Source organism: Aythya fuligula, chromosome 5 (genome assembly GCF_009819795.1).
Source record: "Aythya fuligula isolate bAytFul2 chromosome 5, bAytFul2.pri, whole genome shotgun sequence".
Taxonomy (NCBI): domain Eukaryota; kingdom Metazoa; phylum Chordata; class Aves; order Anseriformes; family Anatidae; genus Aythya; species Aythya fuligula.
Window position 1 is genome coordinate 2,876,136 of NC_045563.1, and position 27,153 is coordinate 2,903,288.

Consider the following 27,153-nt stretch of genomic DNA (forward strand, 5'->3'; position numbering starts at 1 on the left):
AGAAAGGTTACTTCAACAACCATACAACAATTGAGATCTTGGAGCAGGTAAGAAAGAGATGCAAAATCAGATGTTCTGAACTAAAATGAGATATTTACCTTTATTAACATGAATTTCTGCATTGGCTCATACCACTGTAGCAGAACAATTCCAGACTGCAAGGCACCGCAGAGGTACTTGTGTCCTGTGTATGGATTTCTTACTATATAAAATAAACAAACAGGAAAAAATTAAAAAATTTAAGTCCAGGAAGCTTAATGAATACTTGAAAATAAAAATTGCAGATATCTTGGCAAAGAATTTAAGAAACAGTTTCACTTTGACACTGATAATAGTTTTCTGGATTTCCATTCAAATATCCCCCGTGATTAATATTCTGCTACATTCCAGATAAATTAAATTATCCTTGTAATTAATAACCACTAGCATTTTTTGCATTCCAGTGAAGAGGCCACACGCTGAGTGGCCAGAAAAAAGTTGTAACACCTTCTTCTTGGGGCTGAGAGATGAGGGGGAGTGAAAGGTCTGGGTCATGTTGTGAATTAAAAAAGATTCCCAAGCAGTCCAGACGCCCCAGAACTTCCTGTGAGCTTTGACAGCTAATGAAATACATTTTTTTCTCAGTTAGATCCAAGACCAGCCTGATTTCAGGAATACTTTGTAAATATGACTACTGTAGACACTTTAGATGAGCTAAACAGGATGTCCAAATTTGCTACAAGGTACTTTGTATTTTGCTTAAACAAAAGTGTAAAATACCATTTCACACAGGGCAGATTTCAAAAGGACGTGTGTTCTGTAGAAAACCCAAACCTTCCTGAAAGTCAGCGAAGCCAAAGACAAGTTTATAACTTCACAAGCTTTAACTTTTTTGTGGGCACTTAGAACACTGAGAGATGGCTTCAGTCCTCCCCATACTGACATCATTTTTATTCATGCCCAGCCTTTTCTTTGTGGAAAATATTATTTTCACATTAGCCTCACTAAAAATTGGATCCAGGTCAAAGCTTGAGGCAAACTGACAAACCAGAAGTGTGTTTGTGTATGGCACCGAGTCTGGGATTCAGTTACAAGCGTGACACTCACAGGCAGCCTGCATGTCACAGCAACCAGCTGGCTCATGTGGCAGCCTGAAACCAGTGATCCCAAACATCTACTTATTCACTGAGAGCTTCAGATTCACCCTTGGCAGCTCTCAACAACAGCGTGCAACACATCAGCTGCATGCTACCAGCATTCTCCAGGGTTTCCCAATGGATCTTGTTCTAAATAGCTATGTTCCTAGGTTAAGAGTTGATACCAAAAATGCTTGTGTTATCATTGCCATTGACTGGCATAAAGATCCCCTGCAATAATATAAGGAAATAGCATAATCATATTGTTTTCTGAACAGTGAACTAACTATAAGTTTATTAAAAAGCAATGAGCTGAAGACATGCCATGTCCAAACAACAAAGACCAGGAGAATAACTGTGAAACTCAACGCCTACTCACCTATACAGCATTTGTGGCATCCTTTTGTATCAGGAATCTTTGTCGTTAAGGCAAACTTCCTGGAATAACAGGTATAAAAATGCATCAGCAAGAGATGCCAAGGGACTTTCATGCTACCAGTTCAACAGCATTCAAGAAAACTGTCACTTGATAATAATTATAAGTGAAAGATTTGTACCTTGGTAATATTTTGTCAGGAAACCTATGGGTTTGAATATGAGCAGCTAATCCTGTTTTCTTGGCTTGTTCAAACAAAGCTATTAAATTATGGGAGTAGAGCTGGAATGTTTTCCCTGTAAGAGAGAACAGCACAAATTGATATGGCACACACACCTCCGTCAGAGGAACGTACATTTTAGAGAAATATATGTATAGAAAATTACCTTCTAGAAAAATGGACCACATGCGTCAGATATTTCAAGTCCAATTATGAAGAAAAATAAAACAAGACAACAATAATAATGCATATAGAGAAAACACGGCATTCAATTCAAAGTTCATTTCAGTAACACTAAAAAAGCTCTGAAAGTTAGTTTTATGCACACATTTTTAGAAGGCTGTAATTACACAACAACAATTCATTTTATCAGGACATCTTTATAAATCAGTAAAAGTGGTGCTACACAAAACCCTGTACGTTCAAAGGCACAACCCTACAATTAGTCTGCATGCCACACTACCTCTGTTTCCTGCCAAAAAATTCCACAACTGCTGATTTTTTTTAATTATTATTATTTTTTTTAAGAATCCATCTGATGGATTGGTAGTATTTCACAGCCACCTCACTATTCTTTAACTTAAAACTTTTTTTTTAGGGTGTATTTATTTTCTAAATCTGGTTCATACCGAACATGCTGTCCAACAGCCCCATTTTGGTAATGCAGAAGTATTGCCAAACCCTATCTATGAAAGTTTTTCAAATTAAAACACTCATGAAGCAAAACTTTCTATACAAACACACGAAATAATTACAGTTTTCTATTTCACTGCAATGCACAGACATTGTACTGAACGTTAATTTTAATCGTTTATATTTTTTCTGCTTATACATACCTGACAAGGACATTAAGGTGTTATTGATAACATACAGCCAGGTGCATTTTCGGGGAAATAACTGAAGAAAGAAATTATCTCCATTACTAGAAGCACACAGGAATTTCTAACCATGGCTTTCCCTGCCAGCTCCACATCTGTCACCATTCCTGCAGTGATGGACGCTGGAGAATGTCCCAGCTTCAACTACATTTTCCCATTTAACTCACTCCTTTGGACCCCTTGCTTAGTTTGTTTATTTATTTTTTTATTTTTTGGCTCAACCAGTTTTCATTCCTTTCCTCTTCTAACCCTGAAACTTTAAAACTTCAAATTTTCTTTATTTTTTAATTTTTCTTTATTTTTTAATTAGCAGCAGAGAGCTGAAGTGGGACAACTGGCAAGACTGGAATACCAAATACAGACAGACACAGCCTGCTCAGGAACGACAGCTAGAGAGACAGCAATGTTATTACAGAAGCCCACGAAGCCCCAAACAAGTCAGAAGATGGAAAACTAAAAAAAGGCAGTCATATTTTCTAAGTAACTTGAATTAGCACAAAATCCTGTATTTTGTGGGACTTATCTGCTGGCTATTTATGTTAGCATACTGCTTTGTAAACAGGCAGCTCAGGGAAGGCATCGGGACTTATTTTTGTTTCAGAGTAAAGAAATTACTCATAGGCAGCTAACCTAGGTCTGAGAACATTTAAAGCTAGGAGCCTCCTGACAACCTGAAGGAGGAAGGGACTTGTGTTAAGTGATAGGAAAATTACAGCATTCAGGAGTCAACAATGGAAGGAATAAGGATACATCTTTATTTACTTATTTATTTTTTTTAAAGAGACTGAGTTTATTGATGAGGATTCGTAGGTAAGGACCTCCCATGAGAAGAAATTCCATGAACAGAAGGAAGAGTTAGTAAGATCGAGCTGTTTTGAAAGGATACTTTAAAAAAAAGACAACAGCAGACTCGTCCACTGAGAGAAACCACTGCATGACAGAGCAGAAGATGCTTGAATCAAGGATCTAAAAAGAGGGGTTCTGCTGGTTCAAGCAAATGTCTGCCTAAACTAACACCTACTTCCAACAGACACTATAAAGTGACAAAATCTTTCCTAAAAAATGCTCAGCCCATGAAAACAACGTACATAACGCTGCACCAAGCGCTCTGCCAGGTGCCAAGTTTCTTCAGCTTGGAAACCTGCCGAGTCAGACAGGGGTTTTTATGCTCTTAGTGATCTTCAGTGGATTCATCTGCCATGAATTTGCCCAGGCTCCCCTCTGAACTCACGTAACTCCTACCATTTGTAACTCCCCAGAGCAAAACATCCCAGGCCAGTTACCCCCTGTTTATTTTTACATAGGCTCCTGTTAGCTTCATGTGATGCTGCCACTGGAAGAGAAGGGGCACAGCTGCTCTCTGTGAACCCTCTCCAAGCTACCACAAGATGGGTATTTGTTATTTCCACCCCAAACCTTAAGTATCACACAGACATATACAGAAAATGGAAACAAGGGTGTGAGGATGAATAGAAAAATCACAGGATAAGCCTGAAGAAAGAAACTTAAGAGAAGTTAAGATGCAAATCCGATTACCAATGCAGAGTACACAAAGGCAACTTCAACTCCTAGTAACTGGGAAAACAAATGGCGAGGACCCCAGCTTGACAGGAAAGAAAATTAATCTGAACTGCATGATTAGCACAGTTACTAGCACTGGGGTAGAAACTTGTGCTAGAATCAGATAAAAAACACACTAATAATTATTCTGACTACATGCACTCATGTCAGCAGGCCCCCCAAGTTTCCTTAACAGTACTTAAGAACTGGCTCAAACCCCAAGGCCTCAGTAACAATTATTTTCAAAAACTGTTGGAAGACAACCAAGGACCTCAGGAAGGACGAGCACAGCACCTAGGCTGAACTCTGAGAGCTGCATAAAGGTCTGATGGACTGCCTGGTCATCCGGGGTAGCACAAGGACACACCACACACTTTTTAATTACCAAGAGGATAACAAGAGAAGCTAGTGCAGACTTATACAGAAGGGGCTGCATTTGAACATCTGAATTTCCTTTTTCAGCAGAAAAACTGCCCTGCTGGGTGCAGTGAAACAGTCAGATATGAAGTATATGTGAAGGACTTCATCTTGCATGCTGCTTCCAAGGGCAAAATGAGAAAATATGAAGAAAATGCAAAAAGAAGATATGAAAACAAGAGTATCTATCAGAAATTCGCTATTTAGTAGGGGAAAAGAAGCAGCCTACAGATATAGTGTCTTTTCTAGGTATGGTTCTATTCAGTATTTTTGCTAAAAAATTAGTAATGGAATAAGAGAATGCTTCTGAAATCAGCAGATACTATCCTTGGAGAGACAACAAGCACTTCGAAGGATGTCACCAGAATTAAAAATTGGAGAAACAGTTAAAAAATCTCAAGCACCAACATTTAGTGGGGAGGAATCATGAAAGGAATAAATGCAAATAGGGAAACAACTGGCATGGCTGCAGCACTGCTGTAAAGCCTCTGGGGTTTGTAGTGAATCACACTTAACCTCCGCCAACTGAGGATGCTCTTACAGGAAAGGAAACTCATTTGGGGATGCATTAAATGTCATAATTAGACAGTGCTACGTTCACTCTGCCAACCACTACCATGTCTAACCTCTTGATAGGATATAAAAAAGCATCTGGAAGAGTTCAGAGAATACTGTCACATAAAATAAATTACGAAAATATACGAAGAAACAGATTAGTTTTACTGACTGAGGGAAGAGATAATTGAGGTAGGGCCAGGTGGCCTCCAACAGTAGTCAGCACATTTTTTGGAAATCTGTTAGAAATAGTAGTTATTCCTTATGTGGAAGGTGTCCCTGCCCATGGCAGTGGGGCTGGAATTCGCTTATCTTTAGGGTCCCTTGCAACCCAAACCATTCTGTGATTCTATGATGCCATGTCTGCTGATGCTACAAAAAGATTAAAAAAAAACAAACTTCATATTCAGTGTTCTTCTACTGCATTCAGGTACATGGTCATCTCTCTCAATGTGAAAGGGTCTTCTCGATATACTGCATTCAAATTCAGACTTCTCACCATCAAGCCATTTATAAACTTCTCTTGTTTTGTCTGTGCCAAACTATCCCCTCCCCAACCTTGCTGAATTGCTTCCCTTTTTCTTTTTCCCTTGAATTTCTGTCTTCTAACAAGATGCTCCCAGAAACAAAGGATTTTTTTCCTCTTAAGCACAGACACCTATACAATGCCCTTTCTGTGAAATCATCTTTCTCTCACTATTAGTCATCAGTGTCCACCTCATCACCTCTGGCTTTTGAGCAGTGCCATGTCGTGGCTGAATGTAACACTTTAGAGGCCTGAAGTGCCTTTGTGAACTGCTTTTGAAAGCTGCAGGTGTACATCTCATTAGCAGCCTCTGTCAATGCCTCCCTTGCAAAAACATCCTGCTGCTTCTGATTCTAAAAAGGCAAATGTAGCAATACCATGATTTTATGAAGTGGAAGCTCTTTGGAAAGGGTTAGAGAGCCCAAGAAAACTGAAGCAAATGCATACTTATTGGTGATATCACCACCAACTAAACTAAATGGCTGAGGGCTTTGGTAGCATGCAGTGGAGAAGCAATATGCCACCTAGTGGAGATAAAATGGAGAAAGGAAAGGTAGGTAATCAGTCGTCTCCATGGAGAAGAAAGCTAGTTTAGTACAGAGGTCCTCTGAAAGCAGTGTTATATAAAGAGCAACAACAAAATCAGGTAAGGGAACTATTAATTTTAAGACTTCCAGTGTTTACTTCGATGTGAATCAGTTTATGCCACAAAGTCTGGCATCCTGTCTACCCCCCTTTAATATAAAACTTTCTTGCTTCCTACTATTACTAAATCTGTGTGTTCAATACACCAAAGATCACCTGTTCCATTGTTGCTTCGTGAAGTTCATTCAAATTCAAAGTATAAATACCTTCTTCTGTTCCAAAGATAATGTATTGATCTAAAAAATTAAGAGAAATTGTTTATTTCACAAGCTCATTAGCACTTCAGTAACAGGCAGCCTTAACATACAAACACAAAAAGTAACTTTACCTTTAGTATCTGGATGTATCCATGATGTTGCACAGTTAATCTTCAAGGGACAACCATCAAAGACTTTGGAAAAACATGCTCCCATCTGAAAGACACAAAAACTGAAACCTGAAACAAGTTTCTAGGATAAAGGTCTTAACTTCTGGCACTTGGCTACTTAACACACAACTGTACACACAGCATGGCTCTCTTCTCTTCAGACACAAACTTACTCTAACCTGCTTTGATGAAAAGTATTTTTTACCTTTCCCCCCAATTACAATGCAGCCTTCCAAACCTTTTCCTAGACTTCATATATGTTAAGAAATGCAAAGAGTGCTCAAAATGGTATGGACAATTCTTACTTACTAGGTAAGAAGAAGTTCGAGTGCTTATGCAACTGTGTAAGAAAGCAAAACAAGCAGAAACATTCAAGTAAGTAGCACTCTCTCCATTTGCTACCTCCTTTCCCCCTTTCTCTGTATTAAAGAGCGAATGCCACTGGAGATCACAGCCCACAGAGCCAGTGAAATCTCCATCTCTTCCCTTCACCAGTCAGGATGTGAAGTTTTTAAGAAAAGGAAACAAGTACAAATAACTGAGTGAAAAGTAATTGGCTACAACATGCACATCAGCCCAGATGAGGTGGTGGCTTGTTCTAGCATAAAGCTTCTGTCACTAGAGAGCTGACATGAGGGCAGACTTGCAATAATTCCCACTGCAAATGAGGCTTCTTACCAGCACCTTCGGCGTGGGTGGTAAACCATTGATTGCTGGCTTCTGTGGGAAGAGAAAAAGATCATAAAATAGCTCCCACGCACTGAAATAAAACTAGCTGGCTTGAAATGATATGTGAAATAGGGCAACTGATCAGACTGAGAGTCACAATACTTACAGGAAAATCTCTTTTTTCTTTTTTACGTGGCAGCTGAGGGATTTGTCCAGATCCTTCTGCATTTTCTTCAATGAGTTTCAACATGCCATCCCCATTTCCTAGAAGGAAGCCCAGGCACATTTTGGAACTCACTTGGCATAACAAAATAGAAAATATTTTGCTGCCCTATTCTCTCTTCTCCCTGTGCCTAGTGGGAGTAGAGCACAGTGAACTCTGCAACTTGTGTATACACTTCTCAGGTAGCTGAACCTTTTCAAGAGCAGCTGGCTTCTCTTCTGCATGCAAAGCTACACAGTAAAAGAAGGCTTCCCATTATCCAAACAGTCCCCAGGCTAAACAGGATTGAGAATGAAGCTGTGGCAATGTCCTCACAGATGGTTCTTCCTGCACATTCATTGTTTTTATGTTATTCCTGCAGGCAATAGTATTGACTGGCTGAGCATCCCTGCTTTGGGAAGGACATTTCCACCATGGGTCATGGCTCTAACATGAACCAGCACGCATGTAAAGTTTCACTTCATGGTCATGTATTAAAATAACGATCATCTGAACCCAGAGCTGACTCCCAAACTGATTTCCTTTTACAGGAATCAAGGCACCTTTAGGAAATGCAATGCATTTACCCAAGTCGCTGTATCTAGCTGTGAGCAATCCTGGGCTACTGATGCTGCTGGTCATACCAATGGAGGACGAATCAGTCTGAGGCCCACAAACAGGAATACTCTGTCTCCTATGAGCTGGTGGGGCTCTGTTCTGGGAGTCGGGGAAATGTTTTATCGTCTGAGATTTCTCATCATCCGGCAGGTTTTCCTCAGGGTAACTGTTTATTCTTGGCTGCAACAAAGAAAAGAGGTGATGATTACCTGGGAAATGGCATCTGGAAGCATACGCTTAAAGCAAATTTTAGTTCAACTCACACTGCTTATATATTAAAAAAAATGTAAAAATCAGCCTTTGAACAAAGCCATTTGTCAGAAGAATAATCTAAGAGGTATTCCTTCTCTGATGGAAAAATCCCAGCAGCGGGCACAATGCTGACTGAGAGGACATTCCGCACAGCATGCTCTCTTTACAGAGAAAATACCTAAAACTCACTTTGTCTACAACAGTGCACAAGGCCAGGAGTTCCCAAAGGTCAAGACTGTACAGACTGCAAGTCAGCATAAAATACACGAAGTCAGCAAGCAAATGGTATTGAAGAGAATTTATAACCTACTGAGAGCATCCAACGTAACCACGGCAGAGGCTGCACGAGTGGGGTTTTGCTGCCTAAAACCACAGCCACTTACCTTAGGAGGTAGAGGAGGTGGCCCTGCTCGCTTTAGTGTTGATCTGAAATAAAAAGGTGCAGGAGTTGTCTTAGTTAAATCAGCAATATAAATAGACTTGCTCGAGAACAAAGGCTACAAAAAATGATACAAGCCAGATGCATAGAAAAGACTGATCACAGCTTTGCACGAACAGGGTTAAACTAGAAGTCCAAGGGTGGGAAAAAAAAAAAAAAAGCATGTTAATCTTGTTAGAAGTGTAGTTTTTGATAAACTCATGTTCTTTCATAAATGTAGACATTAGAGAGTGTTCTGTGATGAAGGGTATTGAAATTTGCAAACCACATATGTTAAAGGACTAGTTCTCTGAAGGCACCCCCCTTCCACTGCTTGGATTTTACTTTTGCACTTGTTTTTTCTCGAAAATTCTTCCTGCCAGTGAAAATGCTGCATTTCTGGATCAGCCAGTGAATCACAGAGCAATGTTCTTCCCCAGCTTTTCCAAAGTGACAAAAGAAGTTCACTGGACATCTACTAACAGCAGCCCCAGCTGCACCTCAACTTTGGGCCAACCAACACAAGGGTTCACAGCCTTTCAGTGCCGCTTGCTGCTTTCCAGTGCACTTCTGGATCACTCAGATGATCCTCCTGGGTAACAGGAGCTGCACAAACCCAAGGACAAACACAAAGGAATATTTGCATGCCCACTGCCACCGCGAGGCCTGGCAGATTCGTCAACACAAAGTCTACTTTCAAGTGTGAGGCACTTCCATACATCCTAAAATAACCTCAGGAAGGAGAGCAAAGGAAGAAAGCATTGCTTTGCGTACATTCTCCAGACGATCAGATAAAACAGTCAAGCGTGCGTTAGCTCTTTGAGCGCGACCAGCCCTCGCTTCTACGAGTGGCAAAGCTGCCTGCAGCATTTTAGGGGATGAGATTTTGCCAGGAGACTGCCTGCTTAGCGAGAGCCACACGGGGTAAATGCAACTGTACACGAAGGAGGTTCACTCACTCTTCCACATCTTCACTCCCATCGCCAAATTTTGTAAGCAGTCCCCTAGGTGAAACGTTTAGAACATTAGGAGCTCTGCTCTAAGGCTGGCACGTGCAACCAAACTGATTGGTGAAAACATCTTTTAGTTTTGTAACGAGCATCTCCCAGCCCTTTACAAAACACAGTGCTTCTCTCTTGCTGCATTAAGCCCTTTTCAATTCAGCACAGTCGCTTCCTTTCCCTCCCTCCCTCACCCCCCACCCCCAAAGAATCATTTCAGCTCTCTTCCACACTAGATACCATCAGCTAATCCTTCCTCTTCCTACGTGGTATTTTAAATATTGCTGAAATGCCTAATAATAGAACCAACAAAAAAAAAAAAAAAAAAAAAAAAGAAACCTGAGGAAGTTACAAAAGGAGAAAAGCCTTTGCAGAGAAGAAATAGTGGAAAATTGCTTCCTTGAGTGTTGTATGCTCAAGGCACAGACTGTTTCCCATAACAGCAGGAACTTTTCCTCCAAAGCCAACAAAAGGTTGCAGGCTGGCTGTCTCGGTGCTCCAGAAGCCTGCTGCAACCCAAGACGCTGCAGACAAGTCAGCCTACAGTGCAGACACCCCCAAATCCCACACCACTATACACATCCTTCCGTGTCCCACAGCAAGTGTCACCCAGTGAGGAATGGCTACAGGGGTAGCTAATGGGAAAATCAAAACATATTACCCAAAAACTAACCCAAGCAAACATGGATTGTTCTACAATTCCCCTACCATTTATTTGTTTTGAAGGAAAAGCAGCTGTGACCAGGAGATACTAAAAAAAACCTACCCATCAGCAAAAAAACACCTCCATGATACAGAAAATCTATACAGAAAGTCATTTTAAAATGCTACAATAAGGATAGAAAGAGCCAACAAGTAACGTTCAATCTTCAGGCACAATTTCTGGTATGCCTCTTTCCACTGAAACAATTCCCAAGTCAAACATAGCAATCGCCATTACTCTGATAAAAGCCAAAGGACATGAAAAGCAAGGCCGGCTGTCTGTCTCCCCGCAGCACGCATCCTCTCTTTACATCCCTGGCGTTATTCTGACTTGCTGGGGACAGAGGAGCTATGCATTTCCTGTTTATCTTTTTAAACTGGAAGTGGCTTCCAAGTGAGCGGCACAGACTGACCATCCAGAAGTTTTATGACTCTTCTCCTTTCAATCAGAGAGCTTGTGTACTCAATCTGTATCTATTTACAAATCCATAGCCCTAGCAACGTTTGCTACAGCTACATTCCTTCTGCAATATAGGCTGGTATGGACAATCTTAATAATGGGACAGGAACAGAATTAAATCAGTAAGTTGCTTTGCAGGGAGGATATGAAGATGAGAAATCAGAGCTTTCCTCCCTCCCTGCTCTTCGACCCTGCAGATTCCAGCTGTCTGCACAAAACTCACCACTCATGAGAAAGGCTTCAAATCTTTTAGTTCATCAGGGTCACACAAGCAAAAAATCATGAATAAAGGAAGGAAAGAAGCCACTGTCATTACTGGATAGAGAAAGGCAAGGTCTAGAAAGCCACCCTGAACTTTTACTACAATGACAGTGAGAAAAGAAAAATGGGTTGAACTTAAAAAGACCCAAACACTAGCAATCTACATGACAAGGTCAGCCTTCCAGGGGGCTGGAGTGTCAGCTGACAGCTTATGCAAGACTTTATCTGCAAAAAAGCCAAAGAAATTTACTGCGTGCTGCTCAGTTCCAAAGAAAGATGGGAAAGAGGCTCTTTTAGCTTAGCAATTATTTGAACCGAAATACCATCTTTCCCTACAGATGTGCATCGCTGTTACTAAACATTCATATCACTCAACACAAATTCAGAGGTTGCCTTTAAAGGCAGAATCTGGTAGTTTGCAGCAAAAGGAAGCCACATACATGGTAAATTCAGTCCTAACTTGGGCACAGTTGTGCTCCCTTACATCAGGCCTGCTTTAGCCCAGAGGAAATCAGTTCGAGGGTATCTTTGCCTGAAACACTCCATCCCTTAACACTACGTAGCTGTTATTACAGATTGTGCTAAGCAGACACCCACAGCAGCAGTCGCACCACTAAATCTTCAGAAGCGGTTTCTCCTTCGCTTACTGGCAAAGACCTGACCTCCAGCACTGCGAAAACACTTGCCACAGGATGTCACAACTACAGAAGTGGCTCACAAGAGACGTGCAAGGGTAGTGCAGGATCCTGAACTCAGCCCTTGCAAGGTTTCTGATTTTGCTTCAGAATATTGGCTTTGGCAATGTTATTTCAGCACGGCAGACATCCGTGTATGCTTTGCTTTCCATCTACAACTGGGAGCTACAATAAATTTAAAATAAACTACTGTTCATCATTAAAAGAGATTAAAATCCAGTCTCCAAGACAATGACCAACCAACAGTAGAAGGATGACTGAAAACTGGGTAAAAACTCCCTTGCTTTCATAAATATTAAATATAAATTTGGGCTTAAGGTTGGATTTTCCACCTCAATTTATTTCTTTCAGACTATATTTTCACATTAAATCACAGAAATACAAGATGTTTTAAAACTCTGTACTTACCTGCTGCTTCCACCTTCTACAAAAGGATTCCAATGTGAAGCAAAGTCATTGCCAGCTGCCACCACCTGAGGATGCAGAGATTTTCATTTTTTTTTCCTAACAAACTGAATTCACAGCACGTGAAGAAGCCTGGGAGATTCCCAGAATGACCCATTAGCAATAAATAAAATTCCTAAGTGAGGTAATGTTTTAAAATATAGTTACAAAACAATTATCGAAAAGATATTTTCTTCTTAGATTCAGACTGAAAAGCAGCATCTGGAAATGGTATAATGCCAGTATCAAGTAACGTTAAATAACATGAAAGCAAAAACTTATGGTGAAAACTCAGTAAGGATTTTCCACTCGGGGCACTTCCAAGACACTCTTCCAGCAAGAGAACATAGTGCAGCCACCTCCAAACTCGTATGAAATACTGTCAGGAAAGGCTGGGGGCATTCCTGCCACTGTACCAAGGGGACCTCAACAGCAACAACATGTACAAGTCTCTGAAATCACATGCAAATAGGATGAACTTGTATCCACCTGGTGAACTCGAGTACAGCTTTAAAAAAAATAGAACTGGGATTTTTCTGGAACGCTGAGCAAAGATTTCTCCAAATCAAAATTAATGGCAGCTGTTGGTATTCACAACACTTACTAAAAAATGGAGCCCTTTCAAACAGTCACATACTGACCCAAAAGAACGTTAATTAGCTGATCTGAAGTAAACTGCTGAGAACTGGAATAAACAGCAGCAGCTCACAGGGGGCAAAAAGTCTGCATGCAAGTTGGCTGGGTTCCAAGAAACAAGCAGCAAATAAGCTGATGATGGTAAGATCAGGGACTCAAATGCAGAACAGCCTCTCCACATTATCAAATTAATTGGCACTTGCTGTTTTTTTCATCTGAGCGTGACTCCCTGCACAAAGCATAGAGGGCAATTCATTTTCTTAAAAATGTTTCAATTGTCCAGGGACCAAGAGTAGCCTTCTCATGACTCTGTACTTCAGACTTAAATTACTTAGAGTTGAACCACAAAACAATGAAGGTGCTATGATTTTAGTCAAGGAAGGAAAAAACAAACTTGTCCTTACCATTTCATCCCGAGCTTCAGTTTCTTTCCGTAGAGGGGGCTCAAACTGGAGCTTATCAACTACGAAACATTACATGGTCAACTTTAATACACACAACATTCTGCTAATGTCCTTTCAATGCTTACTACAGTGAAGCACATGTTGTAGCACAACAAAATAACGTACACAACACTTAATTTGCCTATAAAATGACTACCACTATAAATATCATTATTGTCTAAATGCTTAAATTCACAAATTTGAAACCCACAAGAAACAGATGAAAAGTAAACAGCAAGTCATAATATGAAAACACACTAAAATGTAATTGTGTAACCACATGTTATTTTTAAATTCACATGAAAGAAAAAAAGGGGCTTTTAAAAGTAAGCTTCCTAAAAGCAAGACGTACGTGACTCAGAGGAGCAGCTAGTCTTTATATTACAACAGGCATTTGTCCAAACCTGAAGAAAGGCAGTTTCTGCCCTCAAAATTTCAACTTAGATCCAACTGGGTAGAGCATTAGCATCGTTTTAAAAGTAAAGAAAAGGTTTTATGAAAAGAAAATGCCCTCAGTTGACAGACACCCTTGTGAGGACAGCTATTAAAATTACAAGTGCTCCAACAAGGTCAAGAAAAGGTTTAGCTTGTGAACTTGAAACAGTATAAAGACAAACACAAAATGCTACCTTTTTTAGTTTTCTTATCACAGAATGACAGCTAATGTATTCATGCAAAAAGATGCCCTCCTAATTATCAAGTCATTCTTAATTTTTTTTATGTACTTCCAATTAGTGTTTTTGATGTTTTAAGTAAGGCTTAAAGTCTGACAGATCACAGAACTGAAAGACTACACTGGTCATAAAAGGTTTCTGCCTGAACTTTACTATGCAGCAATGAGATGAAATGGAACAGCAGAATAACAGGCAAGTTTTAGTTTTGCTTTTGGAAAAATGGCACTAGCCTAGGCTGCCCAGAGGAGCTGTGGCTGCTCCATCCCTGGCAGTGCCCAAGGCCAGGCTGGATGGGGCTGGGGGCAGCCTGGACTGGCAGGAGGGGTCCCTGCCCATGGCAGGGGCTGGGATTAGATGGGCTGTGAGGTCCCTTCCAGCCCAAACCATTCTATGATTCCATGAAAATATCATTGAAGATTCATGTCTGTGCATTGTTTCTTCAGGTTTCGTTTCTCAAATGTGCCAACAGCAGGAGAGAATTTCTAGAGTACACAACTGAAGAATGACTACAACATCCTCTCTTGGTAGAAACAAATCAACACCATCAAACAGACAAATTATATTTGGAACTTACAGTTTATCTCTGATGCCGTTCTTTCTGCCCTAACATTCCTGTTCGTAGAACGAATTGTATGGCGAATAACAGAGTGAGGCTGCAAGAGTTGTAAACAGAAAAAAAAAATAGGAAAGTTATGTGCCTTTCTGTTGGATCTCAATCAACAATCAAACCAACAGAGAGAAAGAAGAGCTATTGCAGAGCCACATCATCTTTGTCCAAACCAAGACCCTGCACAGCCTGCACATGGGAACTTCATATACACTCCACAGCAAAAATGTGACAAGCTCTGACAAGATTTCCTGGTTCCTCCAGCACAGTAACTTACAGAAACTCTAAAAATGTTGGGGCAGTGCCCCTGTCAAGCTGAAGTCTTACATGATGAAAGCAAAGCAAGATATTTAAACGCTGGGTTTACCTGAAGGTAGAAAATAACAGATGTTCTCACCTCAAAATCATCATCATCAACTTCATTGTAGTGTGTGTGGTTGTCAGGATTATTAACTTTGTCCAACAGCTCAACTGCTAAAGATCTTGAAAGACCAGGCTGCCCTACAAAGCTATGCTAAAATCATAAAAAAAGAACAAGTTATAATATGCAGCTGATATGCAACTTCCAATAATAAACACCCAATATAGAACATCACTGAATTTTGCCTTGTTTGGGAGCTCGAGTATTTCTTTAATGACTCCATAGTGACTAGAGTTTCTATCTCCTCTGTAAGCATGGAAATGGCACACTTTTGACAGTTGGAAATTAAATTCTGAGTCAAACAATTACACATTAACTTCATTTTCCACAAAAGTAGTTTGGTCAAATTTAGTAAGACAGATACACGAACAAATGCTAGCTATATAGATCAGTTTTCTGTTTGTGTGACAGAAAGGGTCAACATCTGTGCAGCTATACCTAAGAGGCTGAGACATCCACTTGTGGAAAAGGCAGGCTGAAGAACATAAGGCAATTTTCTGTAATTTTCCCTACCAAAAATCATAAAAAACTTGACCCAGAATAAAGTCTTGCCACTTTTTCTAGTTAATCATTGTCTCATTCATTCAGATTTCACCACCCATATTGTGGGAGAGAAAGAAAATTGTTCCAGTTTGATTTTCCATTGATTTGTTGCTCACTTTGAAGCAAGAGATCATTTACTAATGTCACAAAACGTTCCAAGTCACTTACAGAAAGGAGTCTGTCTGCTGTTGGTCTCTTCTTTGGATTTTTTGTAAGTGCAATTTTGACAAAATTATGGAATGTTGATGACCTTAAAGGAAAATGAAGTTTTATATTTAATTTTTCAGTAAGATCATTTTGATTTTAACACAGAAACTAGACAGATTACAAAAGGATGCACTAAGTTAGAATGCTGAATACCTCAATGCATCTCAGGTTTGAATTATTATGTTACCAAGTTAACAAGATAGGAAAAACACATTTGACTAATGGAACTTGCATGAAAAACGTTTTGGTAGGATACAGAAAATAAACTAACCACATATGTTGCTATTTAAACTTTTTCCAGTTTCAACTGTTATGAAATTAGGTAGCAAAAATTCTGAATTAGGTACCTAGCAAACCCTCAAAATCCAAGCAAACCTACAAATTTCACTGTTCTTAGCTACTCGTAGGAAAATATATACGGAGTTCTAGACAAAGACTCAACTTACTCTTTAAAATATTTTGTTGCTATTTCCAGAACAATTTAGGTGGTTATGCTATATAATCTTTTAAATTTTGAAGTACAATTTGATGTTATGACTGGACCTACAATTTTTCAAGCATTTTTTCTCAGTTGCACTTGTGTTAGTGTAACTTCTGTGGCCAACATTAGTCCAAGAACACTTGATTTCAAATCATGTTAAAAAACACATTTCCTCTTCTATTTTTAACATCTACAAAAGGACATCGGAGAAGTAATGTACGTTGACTGGCTGCAGTTACAGCGAGCAGTTTCGATTCAGGAGACAAACATTTAGAAGTGTTTTCTCCCTTCTTCTAGCACACACCTGTCTACCCAAATACCTCAAGGTAAAAAGATTTTATAGCAAAATTGCAAGCAAAAAATCCATAATTGTTTTGATAACAAAACATGAAAATTAATATGAAAATAAAATGTTATTAAGTATGACACAAAATACTGCAGGTGCTAGGAAGGTATCACAAGTTGAAGGAATTATTGCTGAATGTAAATTGGCAGAGGCACATACTTCATGAAAGGATTAAACAATTACCTGTCCCATTAATAGTGGCAAATACCTTATAAATAGGAATTAAAGGGAAGGGATAAAAATAGCTTTTCTTCCTAGGACAAACAAGAGGACCAAGGAGGGAGATTTCACATCCATCTGGACCACTGGTAGGGGCCAATTCACACAATAAGACTGTCCTGTGCCATACTACTGGTTTTCTGCCATGTCAGCAAATACCTGCTGCTGGACCTCAGTTCTTTCTCATTTGTTTTCATACTGCAACAAACAACTGGCTGTTTCTCAGTGAAACAACTTCTGGGTGAAATCACCTTTTCTCTGAGTTACTGAATTTAAAACTAGCCCACACTATTTTTCACAGCGTGTCATTATCTTCAATAATGACAAATCATTTTCTCATATTATCTACAAAATATTGAACAAAGGAAAGGGTTTAACCTACCATTTTGCTTTTTCCTTTAGCTTTGGTGGTTGAAAGTTACTTTTTGACATTAAAAACAAAGCCCTAAAGGTAAAGGAAGAATAACGTAAAATAATGTCATCATATGGTTAAAAATAATATATATATATATAAATTATATATATATTCATTCCAATATCTAAACACTTTAAATTTATAATTCATGATCAGAATCATTCTGGTGAAACTGGATTATAGTCTATACTGTGTTAGAGGACAGATGTGATAAAGTTGTTCATTTTCTTATCCTTAAATAAAATCTTTTTAATGCCGTGCATAATCTTGTTAAACCTAAGGCTACGGGTTTCTTTAGCGATTTACTCTACCTGTTCTTAATCACATTGTTACTGACACTATGAATTTCTTTTGTTAAATTAAAAGATTTAAGTTTATTAATTCAATTCTAAATTCAGGTCTTTAGCTTCAGACTGGTATCTTAGAAACAGACATAGCTCATGCAGAAAGCAACTGATGAAGGAATACTAGTGTGGGTTTTTAACTCTGAGCTATGAAGAGGGTTGAAGCATATCGTAACAGCCCCTGCTAGGACTGAAGAGGATCTGGAAGGAAAGCAAGCTCCGCTGCCAGCAGACCTCATGGGGTGCAGATCGAACATGGGTGGCTGGAGTTCCGCGAGCTCAATGGCTGTTATGCCGACCGCCCAGATGTCGCAGAGCTGGTTGTATCCACCATTCTTCTCCACTGCCGCAACTTCTGGGGCCATCCTTTAAAAGCAAAGGCATCAGTCAGTCAGCACATACAGAAAACAAGAGCCAAATCTGAATCACTGCCTGCACGCAGGAGTCACGCAGTACTTTATGTAATACAAGTGCAGAAAACCCCACAAAGAGCACGAGTAAGGCAGAAGCCTGCTGTCGCCTCCCCAGCATCAGAGGACAAAAGAAACACAGAGGTTTGTGTGTTCTGCCTAAGGTTGTGAACTTGCCAGCAAAGCTAGGAATAGAACCAGAGTCTCATGATTCCTGGAGAAATGCTTTAATGACCAGATAATCTTCCTGCCCTGAGTCCTCACGCTGCACCAGGATAAGGAGGGCAGCAAACAATTAGAAGGCATTGTCTGAATTAAGCTGGACGAACACGTTCAGTCTATACTAAGAATATCGCCCTGGAGAAAGGCATCCTAACTGCATCACAGTAATGCCAGAATTCAAAAGCAGCTGCATTTGCATATTCATCCCGCTCAAGATTTACACTGATAAGTTAGCATATTAAAAACTGTCTTGCACAGAAATTAGGTACTAGAGATGATTAAAAGATCAAAATCTTTTTCTTTGCAATTTCTTCTGCACAGCAGAAATCTGAAAGACATCATTTAGTTTATTCACTAGAAGAACAAGAAGCTGGTGAGAAACTAAATGACCACTGCATAGCTGGAAAAAAGGGGAGAATGTTTTGCATTAATAAGGTTGAGAGAAATCTGAGGCCTCAAACACCAGGTAGGTTATGTTACAGCAACAGACCAGCTACAACCAGTGGTTCCCAGACTTCTACTCTTTGGCATTTTACTTGGAAGAAAGGGAATGTATGCATTTGCTATATATATTTTAAAATACATGCATATACTTCTATATTTATATACACATACTTGAGTATGTGTATTTTAGAATTCCTGGCATGATTTCTAAATACAGACTTAGCTTTGCATGCAATCACAGAAATGGAAGTAGTTTATTACCAGTAAGGGGTACCAATAAACGATTTCCTCTTTGCAATGGTGGCTGTTATTTTTGCTGCTACGCCGAAGTCAGCTGGAAAATGAAATGATCATATTTAGAAATTTAGATTTTAACACTCCAATTCTACTCTAGGAAGTATCATATTATGAAAAGACACTAATGCAAATCAATGCAAATTAAGAATTCATTAAGCTTCAACAGTTAAAGATTAATAATGAGATCAGCTAATTTCTACACTGACATGATCTCAAATTAAGAAGATTAGTTTCTATGTACAGCTCACTCATGATCCTCTTCCTCTCCTAGCTATTTTTCCATCTCACAAAACGGCAACCAAGCAACCTCACAAAATTTAGTGGGTATTCAGTTTAATATTCTAGAGGAAAAATAGCATCATGCTTTGGAAGCAGCACTATTTCTGTGTTACTTACAAAGGAACTGTGGGGGGCCATCTGTTCTTACTTCTGGAGATTCTGTCTAGGGGACAATTATCCCTTACTCTGAGAGCTGCAGATAATCAGGTGGTCTTGCAGAGCCAAATATCATTTAAGTCCTGTCTTGTTTTTGTTGTATTTGTAGTATGACAGCTGGAGGTTAATTGTGGACAAATCTAACTAGCTTAGCAGGCAAAAGGAAGGTATCAGTGTGTGACCCAAGTTTAATGGAGTTAGTGGAAGCTCCTATCAGTTTCAACGTTTTATTTTTATTTTTCCTTATTCTTTAAAAAAAGCTTTACTTTCCTAGCATAGCACTCCTGTGCCACCGCAGGGGAGTAAGCATGTGGAACCGCACAGCTTTTCTGAGGAGTAGCAATGCAGCTAATCGCAGCTACCCCAGTTTCAACACCAGACACATGATGATGAATATCTCATGCTGTCTCCCAGGATGTCTGCGTGTGCACGTAGGCTGCTCTAAAGAGAGGCAGCAGACAGGCGGACGGGGTTTTAGAAGGCAGTGTGCTCAGATGAAAGATTCAGCCTGCCTGAGCTCCCCTAAACATGAAACATCACTGGAGGAAGCCAGCAGTACAGATCCCTTCTGAGTGTTCATCTGTGGGCCACACAGTGCTTGCAAAGGAGGAGAGTTTCCTCATCTCCACCTGCGTGGACATGCCCAACATCACACGCCGGAGGCGCAGCCAGCAATGGACCCTGTGTTGCCACAGGCTGCCTGGCTCAGGAGAAGCTATCTCACTACAGAGCTGTCATTGTGGCTAGCAACAAACACATCGATATCCAGGTAGCCCCAGCCTGACAAATTCCAGGGAAACCTGGGAAGCTTCAAGGTCTGTAGGTTGAAAAAAAAACCAATTATCTGCAACTTCTTGGCAGAATGCAAAAGTTCTCATCTCATACATACATACAGCCATAGATACACACTTTCTGTTGTCAACTACTGCCCTAATAGTGCAAGAAAGAACATTCCACAGTGCAATACCAAAGGTTCATGGCACAGAGAACTAATACAATTGGCTGCGTTAATACAGGAGATTTGCTGTATTATGCTTTATCATTTATTGCAAGCTCAATCTTGGCTGAACACGTGCTGCTCAACACAAAGACAAGGCCTTATAAAAGCTGAGTATTCTCATCAGGAGGTAGGGTCTCTACATTACAGTTATTTTTTTGTGTTTCTGCCTGGTAGGAGTGATAAAAGACAACTTGCTAAATCAATGGTCAATAATACAAAAACCCTCCTATTTGCTTTCTGTCTTACTAATAAATTCAAGCAACTTACCTAATTTGACATCTCCATGGTCTGTTAGTAGAATATTTGCACCCTAAAACATAATAAATATAAAATTAAAATACTTTATCAGAAATATTTTTTCTGCACTAGAAAGTTTAAGGTAAGTTTCTTAAAGTTCCAAGTTACCTTTATATCTCTATGCATTTTTCCCTTCATATGCAAATAAGCAAGACCCTGGAAATAAAAGAGACAACACTTCATCATTTCTGACACAACACTTCATCATTTCTGTCATTTGTTAACACAGTGCAAAGCCTGTCTTATTTAACAAATAGGAATTACTCGATGTACCTTATTTGAAAAGACAAAAATTTGAGATTTGCAGCTAAGAGGTATGCTGGATTCTGTTCCTCATCTCTCCCAGCCCTACCCAACACATGTGAAGACCTGTTTAAACCACTCATGGTCTAGCATCTTACATATGGATATGTGTATTTTCAAAACAAGCCTCAAGATAAATCACCATTTTCCTTTACTAAAATTAGCTATATTTTTGAAGTCCTGAAGGTTTCAACAAACAGGTGTTCAGTTTTTGAGCTGCCCATCCAGCAATACCAGTTCCTGCAGCAACAGGAGATCAGGAACAGAGCTCCCTAGCAGATTTGTCCATAGGTTTACACCCCTGCCTCTGGCAGTGACAAGTTCAGCCACCGCTTCAGGGAAAGGTGTGCATCTTTGTGATTCTCTTATGCAATTATTATTCATAGATGCAGCAGGGAATGCAAAGTTCCTTTAAGAAACATGCTGCCTGCGTCACCTTATCTTATATTTCTACAATTATTAGCAATCAGAAGATGAAAGAGTTTTAGTTATTTGGTTGTAATATTTTTCCTCTACAAATGGTTAAAATTTAATGTCACAGATCAAGCACGCAGTTTAAAATGTGCCTTTTTTTTTTTTTTTTAAATACCCAGGTACTTACTCTTGCTTGCTAGGTATTAGCTGCTTTCTGCAATGAGATTCAGAACTTTGTCCTAACCCTAATCACTTTCTGCACGGAATCACTGTATCAGAACAATGCATGAAAATAGCCTAGACAGCACTGTGGTCACAACCTGCAAAGCCCTGTCTTCCACAGTTTCACTGAAACCAACAAGATCACCAAAGAGTTGATCCAAACAGGACTGAGTTTTAGTATTTGGCCCTGTAATGGTTTCCACAGAGACATCTACTCCTGCATAAGCTCCTTTGCAAATTACATTGCAAATGAATCACAGAATGGTTTGGGTTGGAAGGGACCTTAAAGGTCATCTAGTTCTAATCCCCCTGCCATAGGCAGGGACACCCCCCATTAAGTCAGGTTGCTCAAAGACCCAACTAACCTGGCCTTGAGAAGCACTGCTCTGACAATGATTCTAAGCAAATATTTGCACTACATTACTGTATTTTTTTTTGCTAGTTTTTATGTATACAATATAGAAACTAACAAATTAACTCTGGTCAATTGGTCTCAAGTGAATTCCCAATGCTTGCAATTGGAAGTGATGGTACCGCATCATTTTCTGGAACGACTCACCTTCCAGATTTACTTTCTGTACACAGACTATCACACAAGACTTTATCACACACCTGCAGAAGTACAGTACCTGTAAAGTTTCTCTGCACACGTATGCAATTTGTAACTCTGACAGAGGTCCTGTTACTGAAAACAAAGATTAAAAAGTGTGTAAGTCGACAGCCTGTAACATATAAATATTGTGAAGCAGCCAAAAAAAATTTATTGCCATGAAAGTTAAAGACCTTTTTTTACGAGGACTGTATTTTACATTCAGCTGAAAAGAGGGTTTTGTTTGTTTGTTTTACAGAAAGCCTTTCTGTAAAAAAAACAAAAACAGCACAGCAACAGAAGACAATACCCACAGCGAGAAGAAAACTTGTTTGACAGAAATCTAATTATCATTTTAAAAGTGACTTCGCAGTAATAAAATATCCTGTACTCTGGGAAACGTAGAAAGCAATAAAAATGACTTCTGCTAATTTTCTAATATTAGTAACAGCAATGTTTTATGCTAGGGGGCCATGGGACTTAGAATTGTTTTAAAGGTGTCTGAAAAATAAGTTAGAAAGCTTTTGTACTCAAAAACCCCACATTTTCATTTAAAGGCAAAGCAAGTTTCTGGACTGCTTTTTTAACAACTCCAGTAAATCCTTCTACAGGGTCAACAACTCTAGGTTAGACCTGACAGGTGAAAATAATAATAGAAGAGTGGTACAGTATAGTACAAGAGGAGAGATAAAGAGTCTTTTTTTTATTATTCTTTAAAGAACAAATTTAGAGATTTCTCAGTAAAACCTGCTTCTTCATAGCATGCAGAGTCTCCACATCTAAACAGAATGTCTTCTAGCTGTGAACTATTTAGAGGTCTTTTTTTTTCCAGTACCTTCAGAGAAAGGAGATAAACTACTACTGCGTACTGACATTCAAGACACTGGGCTGACAGAAGGCAACTAAAGACGTAGACGAGCTCACAATGTACAACAACTGTAGTTACCAAAGAGCTCTCCACTGGGATAAATCAAGCTCTTGTTACCTAAGTATCACAGAGAGAAACGAACAGTGTGATGATTAAAAGATAAAGCATGTTCTGGCCTAGAATGGCAGGATATTAGCACAAAGTGACTGTTTCCATGTTGAGAATTGCTCTCGACAAAATCTGTTGACTGTAGCTAAAAAACACTGTTCATTTCTTAAGAAAAAACACATGTAGTGCTGGCTAGTACCAACCATTCCCTGTTAGTTTCCTTTCAAATTCTCCTCTTTGCATAAACCTTTCAAAGGGTACAAATGTAAGTAAGTAATTTTCAAAGTACCATGGTAAATATCTTGGAGGGATCCCCCACCGCAGTACTCCATGCATATCCACAGCTTTTCACGGCTACCAAAAAAAAAGTTAAAACACAGACATCAGAAGCTGATTGATCTGTATGCAGAACACAATTAATAATGATTATTTAAATTATTTTCTATTGGTCTTGATCGCTCTTTGTTAAAGACACTAATACGTGACTAGCAGTTACATGCTTTGCATGTTATTAAAAATCTCAATATAAATTCTCACCTATCAAAATGAAAATTTTATGCCAAAATCACTGAGAAGCTTTTAACTGTTATCAGACCTAAAAGATGTTGCTTTAACCCTGACCTCTTAACTGCAAGGAATAATATGATTAAGGAACACTTGAGGTTTACCTTCTAGCAGCAAGAGTACATTAGATAAGCATGCTACACTCAGTTTCAATCTGAAATTGAAATTACCTAATTGTATCTAAAAAAATTCCTCACAACCTCCAAAAGGAGTGTTGGGGATTTAGAAATCCAGCTATTTTCCAGCTGAAGTCCACTTGGGCTGTACAAATTACTTAAAAAAATGCAGTCCTCCATGAAATCCAAAGACGAAGCCGTGTAGAAAAAGACCAAATTGGCAAAGTGGTGATATATATTCCCACAGAGCCAATTGATAAATGGCATTGTTCCACAGAAATGGAAAATATTCCCCAACTTTCTGTATAACATTTAACGTGTGCACTTGAAGACGTGGCCAGCTGGCATCACCTTGCTCTCAGTACGTCGCATCTGTCGCACCAGAGCTATGAAAAATGTTATTACCAGCAGCCCAGATTTAGTGTGTTTTGCTCTTACAACTCACTGGCTATCCTTGCACAGCACACAATACTGCCATTAAATAAAATACCTAAAAGCAATTCTACTCTAGATAAACAGTGAGCTTGCTTTGTATTAGAAGTGATAAATGTTTAAAATCTGCCCAGCAAGAGAGCAGGATTGGATATGTTGCAAGAGTCTCTAAGGGAAAAGTTTCTTTCTGTTCCTAGTGATAAAAATATTCCAGCCTTTTGGCCAGCAGAGAAAACAAAGTATTAGTCACTTTTTTTTTTCTTTTTTACTTTTTTTTTTTTTTTTTTAAGCCAGATGGGAACTGAAGGGAATTCAGCATAGAGAAGACAATGAGAACAATGAGAGAGGATATAAGTAATAAACCAGACTGAGATTGTCTCAGGAAAGAACCAGACGAAATGTAGGTAATACAGTGGGGTTTACCTGAGATAGCTCCCAAAATAGGCGACTATGTTGCAGTGTTTGCATTCTTTAACCATATATATTTCTTGCTGTATCAATGAAAAGTCATCTCCTGAAAAACAGGAAACAATCACGGTTACATCACACAAAGCTGAACTTTGAAAGAGACCTCAAAGCGTGTACGACGCTCGTAAAAACAAGCCAAGGGCTTGGATAACTGCAGCAGCCCCTTCATGGCTCCCAGGCCCACCCAGCTCCACCAGACACGGTGTCTGCAGCATGAGGGTCCCGAACACAGACTGAAATATTGCAGCAATGTAACTCCAGAGTCCCCCAGCTGAAACCGAGAGAAAACAGGCACCGTAGGCTCGCCATTAAAAATCTTTCATTTCAAAATGCCTCTGAGGCAGCATACGGCCTGCACGCCCACTAGGCCACCGCTGACTCAGAAGAGAAGCACAGAGCCCGCACCACCGGCTGCCTCGTCGTGAGAGCAGTTTTTGATTAGGACAGCTACATAAGCACATTTACACATTCTACACAGCCTTTGCAAAAAGAGCCCTGTGCTTAAAAACACATTAGGGACAGCACAATAGCCTAGCATGTTCCTAACAAGTTAATTTAAAAGGGTAAAAGCTTAAAAGCTATCATAAACTCAAAAAGATGTAATTGTATAGCTGCAATGAAGGCAAGAAAAATACGGAGCCCTAGGAAAAACACTGGTGTATGTTTATTTAATCCCACAGGCAGAATTTCCACACAGGATCCCGAGCTCAGAGGTGGCAACTCCTCAGGCCCATGCCTCAGGGCAGGCCGAGGGCTGTGTCCATGGCCTGGCCCCAGAGGCTCTCCCTCCCCGTGAGCAGCGCTTCCCTGCCATCCCATAATGTAATGCCATAATGCCGGCACTGGCTGACAGCCTGGCAGCCTGCCTCTGGGGAACAACACCTCAGGAACTGGCCGACCGGGCCCTCACAGGCATCTGCCCGCCTTGTGGTCATGCACACGGGTGTTACTACCTTTGTTCTTCCTTTGGCATGAACAAGACGCTTGTAGCAGCTTGCAGGACACGAAAGACTGCAATTTAGATAAAGGTCTTGGGTTTTAGAGAAAGTGCTGCTTCCGAAAATGTGGCAACTACCATGTCCTCTCATGATTAAAAAAAAAAAAAAGAGCTTTGTATATTTATTTTCATTTCAAGTTTTATTAGCGAAATCTATCTGCTAATATCAAGCCAGGGGTGTGGAAGCAGAAGTACAGCCCTATACCGCTGCCCTTAATTTATGTGATTTTGACAAGTCCAAGAGGTCTCAAGTACTGCTATAAATTCTGTTTGGATCCCCGGTGTGTTTATTCAAGAAGTAACAGCGCGGCTAATAGTCTTAATAACCTCTTTAAAAATCAATGTTTTTATGGGCTGTGCTTCAAGCAACTTCACCAAGCAATGGAGTCACCAAGGAGACCACACCAGAGGGTTTTTAGGCCGGACTTTCCACCCGTGCTGGACAGACCCACAGCCAGCCAGGACTGACGGCCTGCCCCATAGCACTGGAGATCACAGTGCAAATCGTGGCTCTCTACTTACAGACATTCACCTTGTGTAGAGACGTTTACAGATAGAGTGAAAGAAGTGCCTGTTCACTACAATTATTTTCAAGTGATCGCAACCTTTGGGATTTTTACGTAAGAAAATAGCCACAAAACACAAAGGTAGAGAGGGAGGAACACATTTGTACAAACAGAGCCCTGGCTAACTTCAGTAAATCCTCAAGGGCTTCTTGAAGTTGAGTTGTGTGGAGAAAGACTTCACCAGGGAAGGAAAATATTAGTAGAGGAGTTTAAGACAGACTCTTGACATTTGAAATACGAGCAGTTATTTTTTGGGAATAATGAAAAAAGGAAAAGGCAACACAAACTAGGCAATCAAATTTAGCACAAGCTTCACACTGTGCTTTATGGGTTACCTTTCAACTATAGCTTTGCTTGAACTCAAGCACCCTGCCTATAAACAACTGCTATGAACAAAGGGTTGAGTTTGTTCCAGGCAGACTAATCGCTTCTATTTCTGTGATGAATTTCCACAAGGAAACTGGTAAATACTCACAGGTAACTCACTGGAGCATTTTAAAATTAAAGAAGTTTTTCAAAAAAGTCAAATGTGAGCAAGAGCGAAAGCAAAAAAACTCCCACCTCACACCAAAGAAGGTACCACCTTTCTCTAATACTGCCAGCTGTCCATGAGTTCACAGAATTGAATCCCTGATCTTCCAAGCAAAGGATCTTTGGTATGTAAGAAGCAGCATTTCAGAATAT

General features: G+C 39.8%; 1 protein-coding gene across 2 annotated transcripts in view; it reads right to left on the reverse strand.

Moving 5' to 3' along the window:
• The window catches only part of MAP4K5 (mitogen-activated protein kinase kinase kinase kinase 5), a 68,338-nt gene that overhangs the window by 10,344 nt on the left and 30,841 nt on the right, over nucleotides 1-27,153 (reverse strand). The window contains exons 3-27 of one of the 2 annotated variants that reach the window (XM_032188961.1): nucleotides 24,862-24,952; nucleotides 23,616-23,680; nucleotides 22,391-22,446; nucleotides 20,931-20,978; nucleotides 20,793-20,835; nucleotides 19,055-19,127; nucleotides 17,952-18,083; nucleotides 17,341-17,403; nucleotides 15,874-15,955; nucleotides 15,139-15,255; nucleotides 14,709-14,787; nucleotides 13,422-13,480; nucleotides 12,346-12,410; nucleotides 9,778-9,822; nucleotides 8,784-8,826; nucleotides 8,118-8,328; nucleotides 7,495-7,592; nucleotides 7,338-7,379; nucleotides 6,621-6,705; nucleotides 6,449-6,528; nucleotides 2,548-2,608; nucleotides 1,878-1,880; nucleotides 1,673-1,787; nucleotides 1,495-1,553; nucleotides 99-202 (exon numbers count right to left, since the gene is read on the reverse strand). In XM_032188961.1, coding sequence (XP_032044852.1) covers nucleotides 99-202; nucleotides 1,495-1,553; nucleotides 1,673-1,787; nucleotides 1,878-1,880; nucleotides 2,548-2,608; nucleotides 6,449-6,528; nucleotides 6,621-6,705; nucleotides 7,338-7,379; nucleotides 7,495-7,592; nucleotides 8,118-8,328; nucleotides 8,784-8,826; nucleotides 9,778-9,822; nucleotides 12,346-12,410; nucleotides 13,422-13,480; nucleotides 14,709-14,787; nucleotides 15,139-15,255; nucleotides 15,874-15,955; nucleotides 17,341-17,403; nucleotides 17,952-18,083; nucleotides 19,055-19,127; nucleotides 20,793-20,835; nucleotides 20,931-20,978; nucleotides 22,391-22,446; nucleotides 23,616-23,680; nucleotides 24,862-24,952 — 1,919 coding nt within the window. The remainder of the gene's footprint in view (nucleotides 1-98; nucleotides 203-1,494; nucleotides 1,554-1,672; nucleotides 1,788-1,877; nucleotides 1,881-2,547; nucleotides 2,609-6,448; nucleotides 6,529-6,620; nucleotides 6,706-7,337; nucleotides 7,380-7,494; nucleotides 7,593-8,117; nucleotides 8,329-8,783; nucleotides 8,827-9,777; nucleotides 9,823-12,345; nucleotides 12,411-13,421; nucleotides 13,481-14,708; nucleotides 14,788-15,138; nucleotides 15,256-15,873; nucleotides 15,956-17,340; nucleotides 17,404-17,951; nucleotides 18,084-19,054; nucleotides 19,128-20,792; nucleotides 20,836-20,930; nucleotides 20,979-22,390; nucleotides 22,447-23,615; nucleotides 23,681-24,861; nucleotides 24,953-27,153) is intronic. The other variant, XM_032188960.1, reaches the window with a different exon arrangement.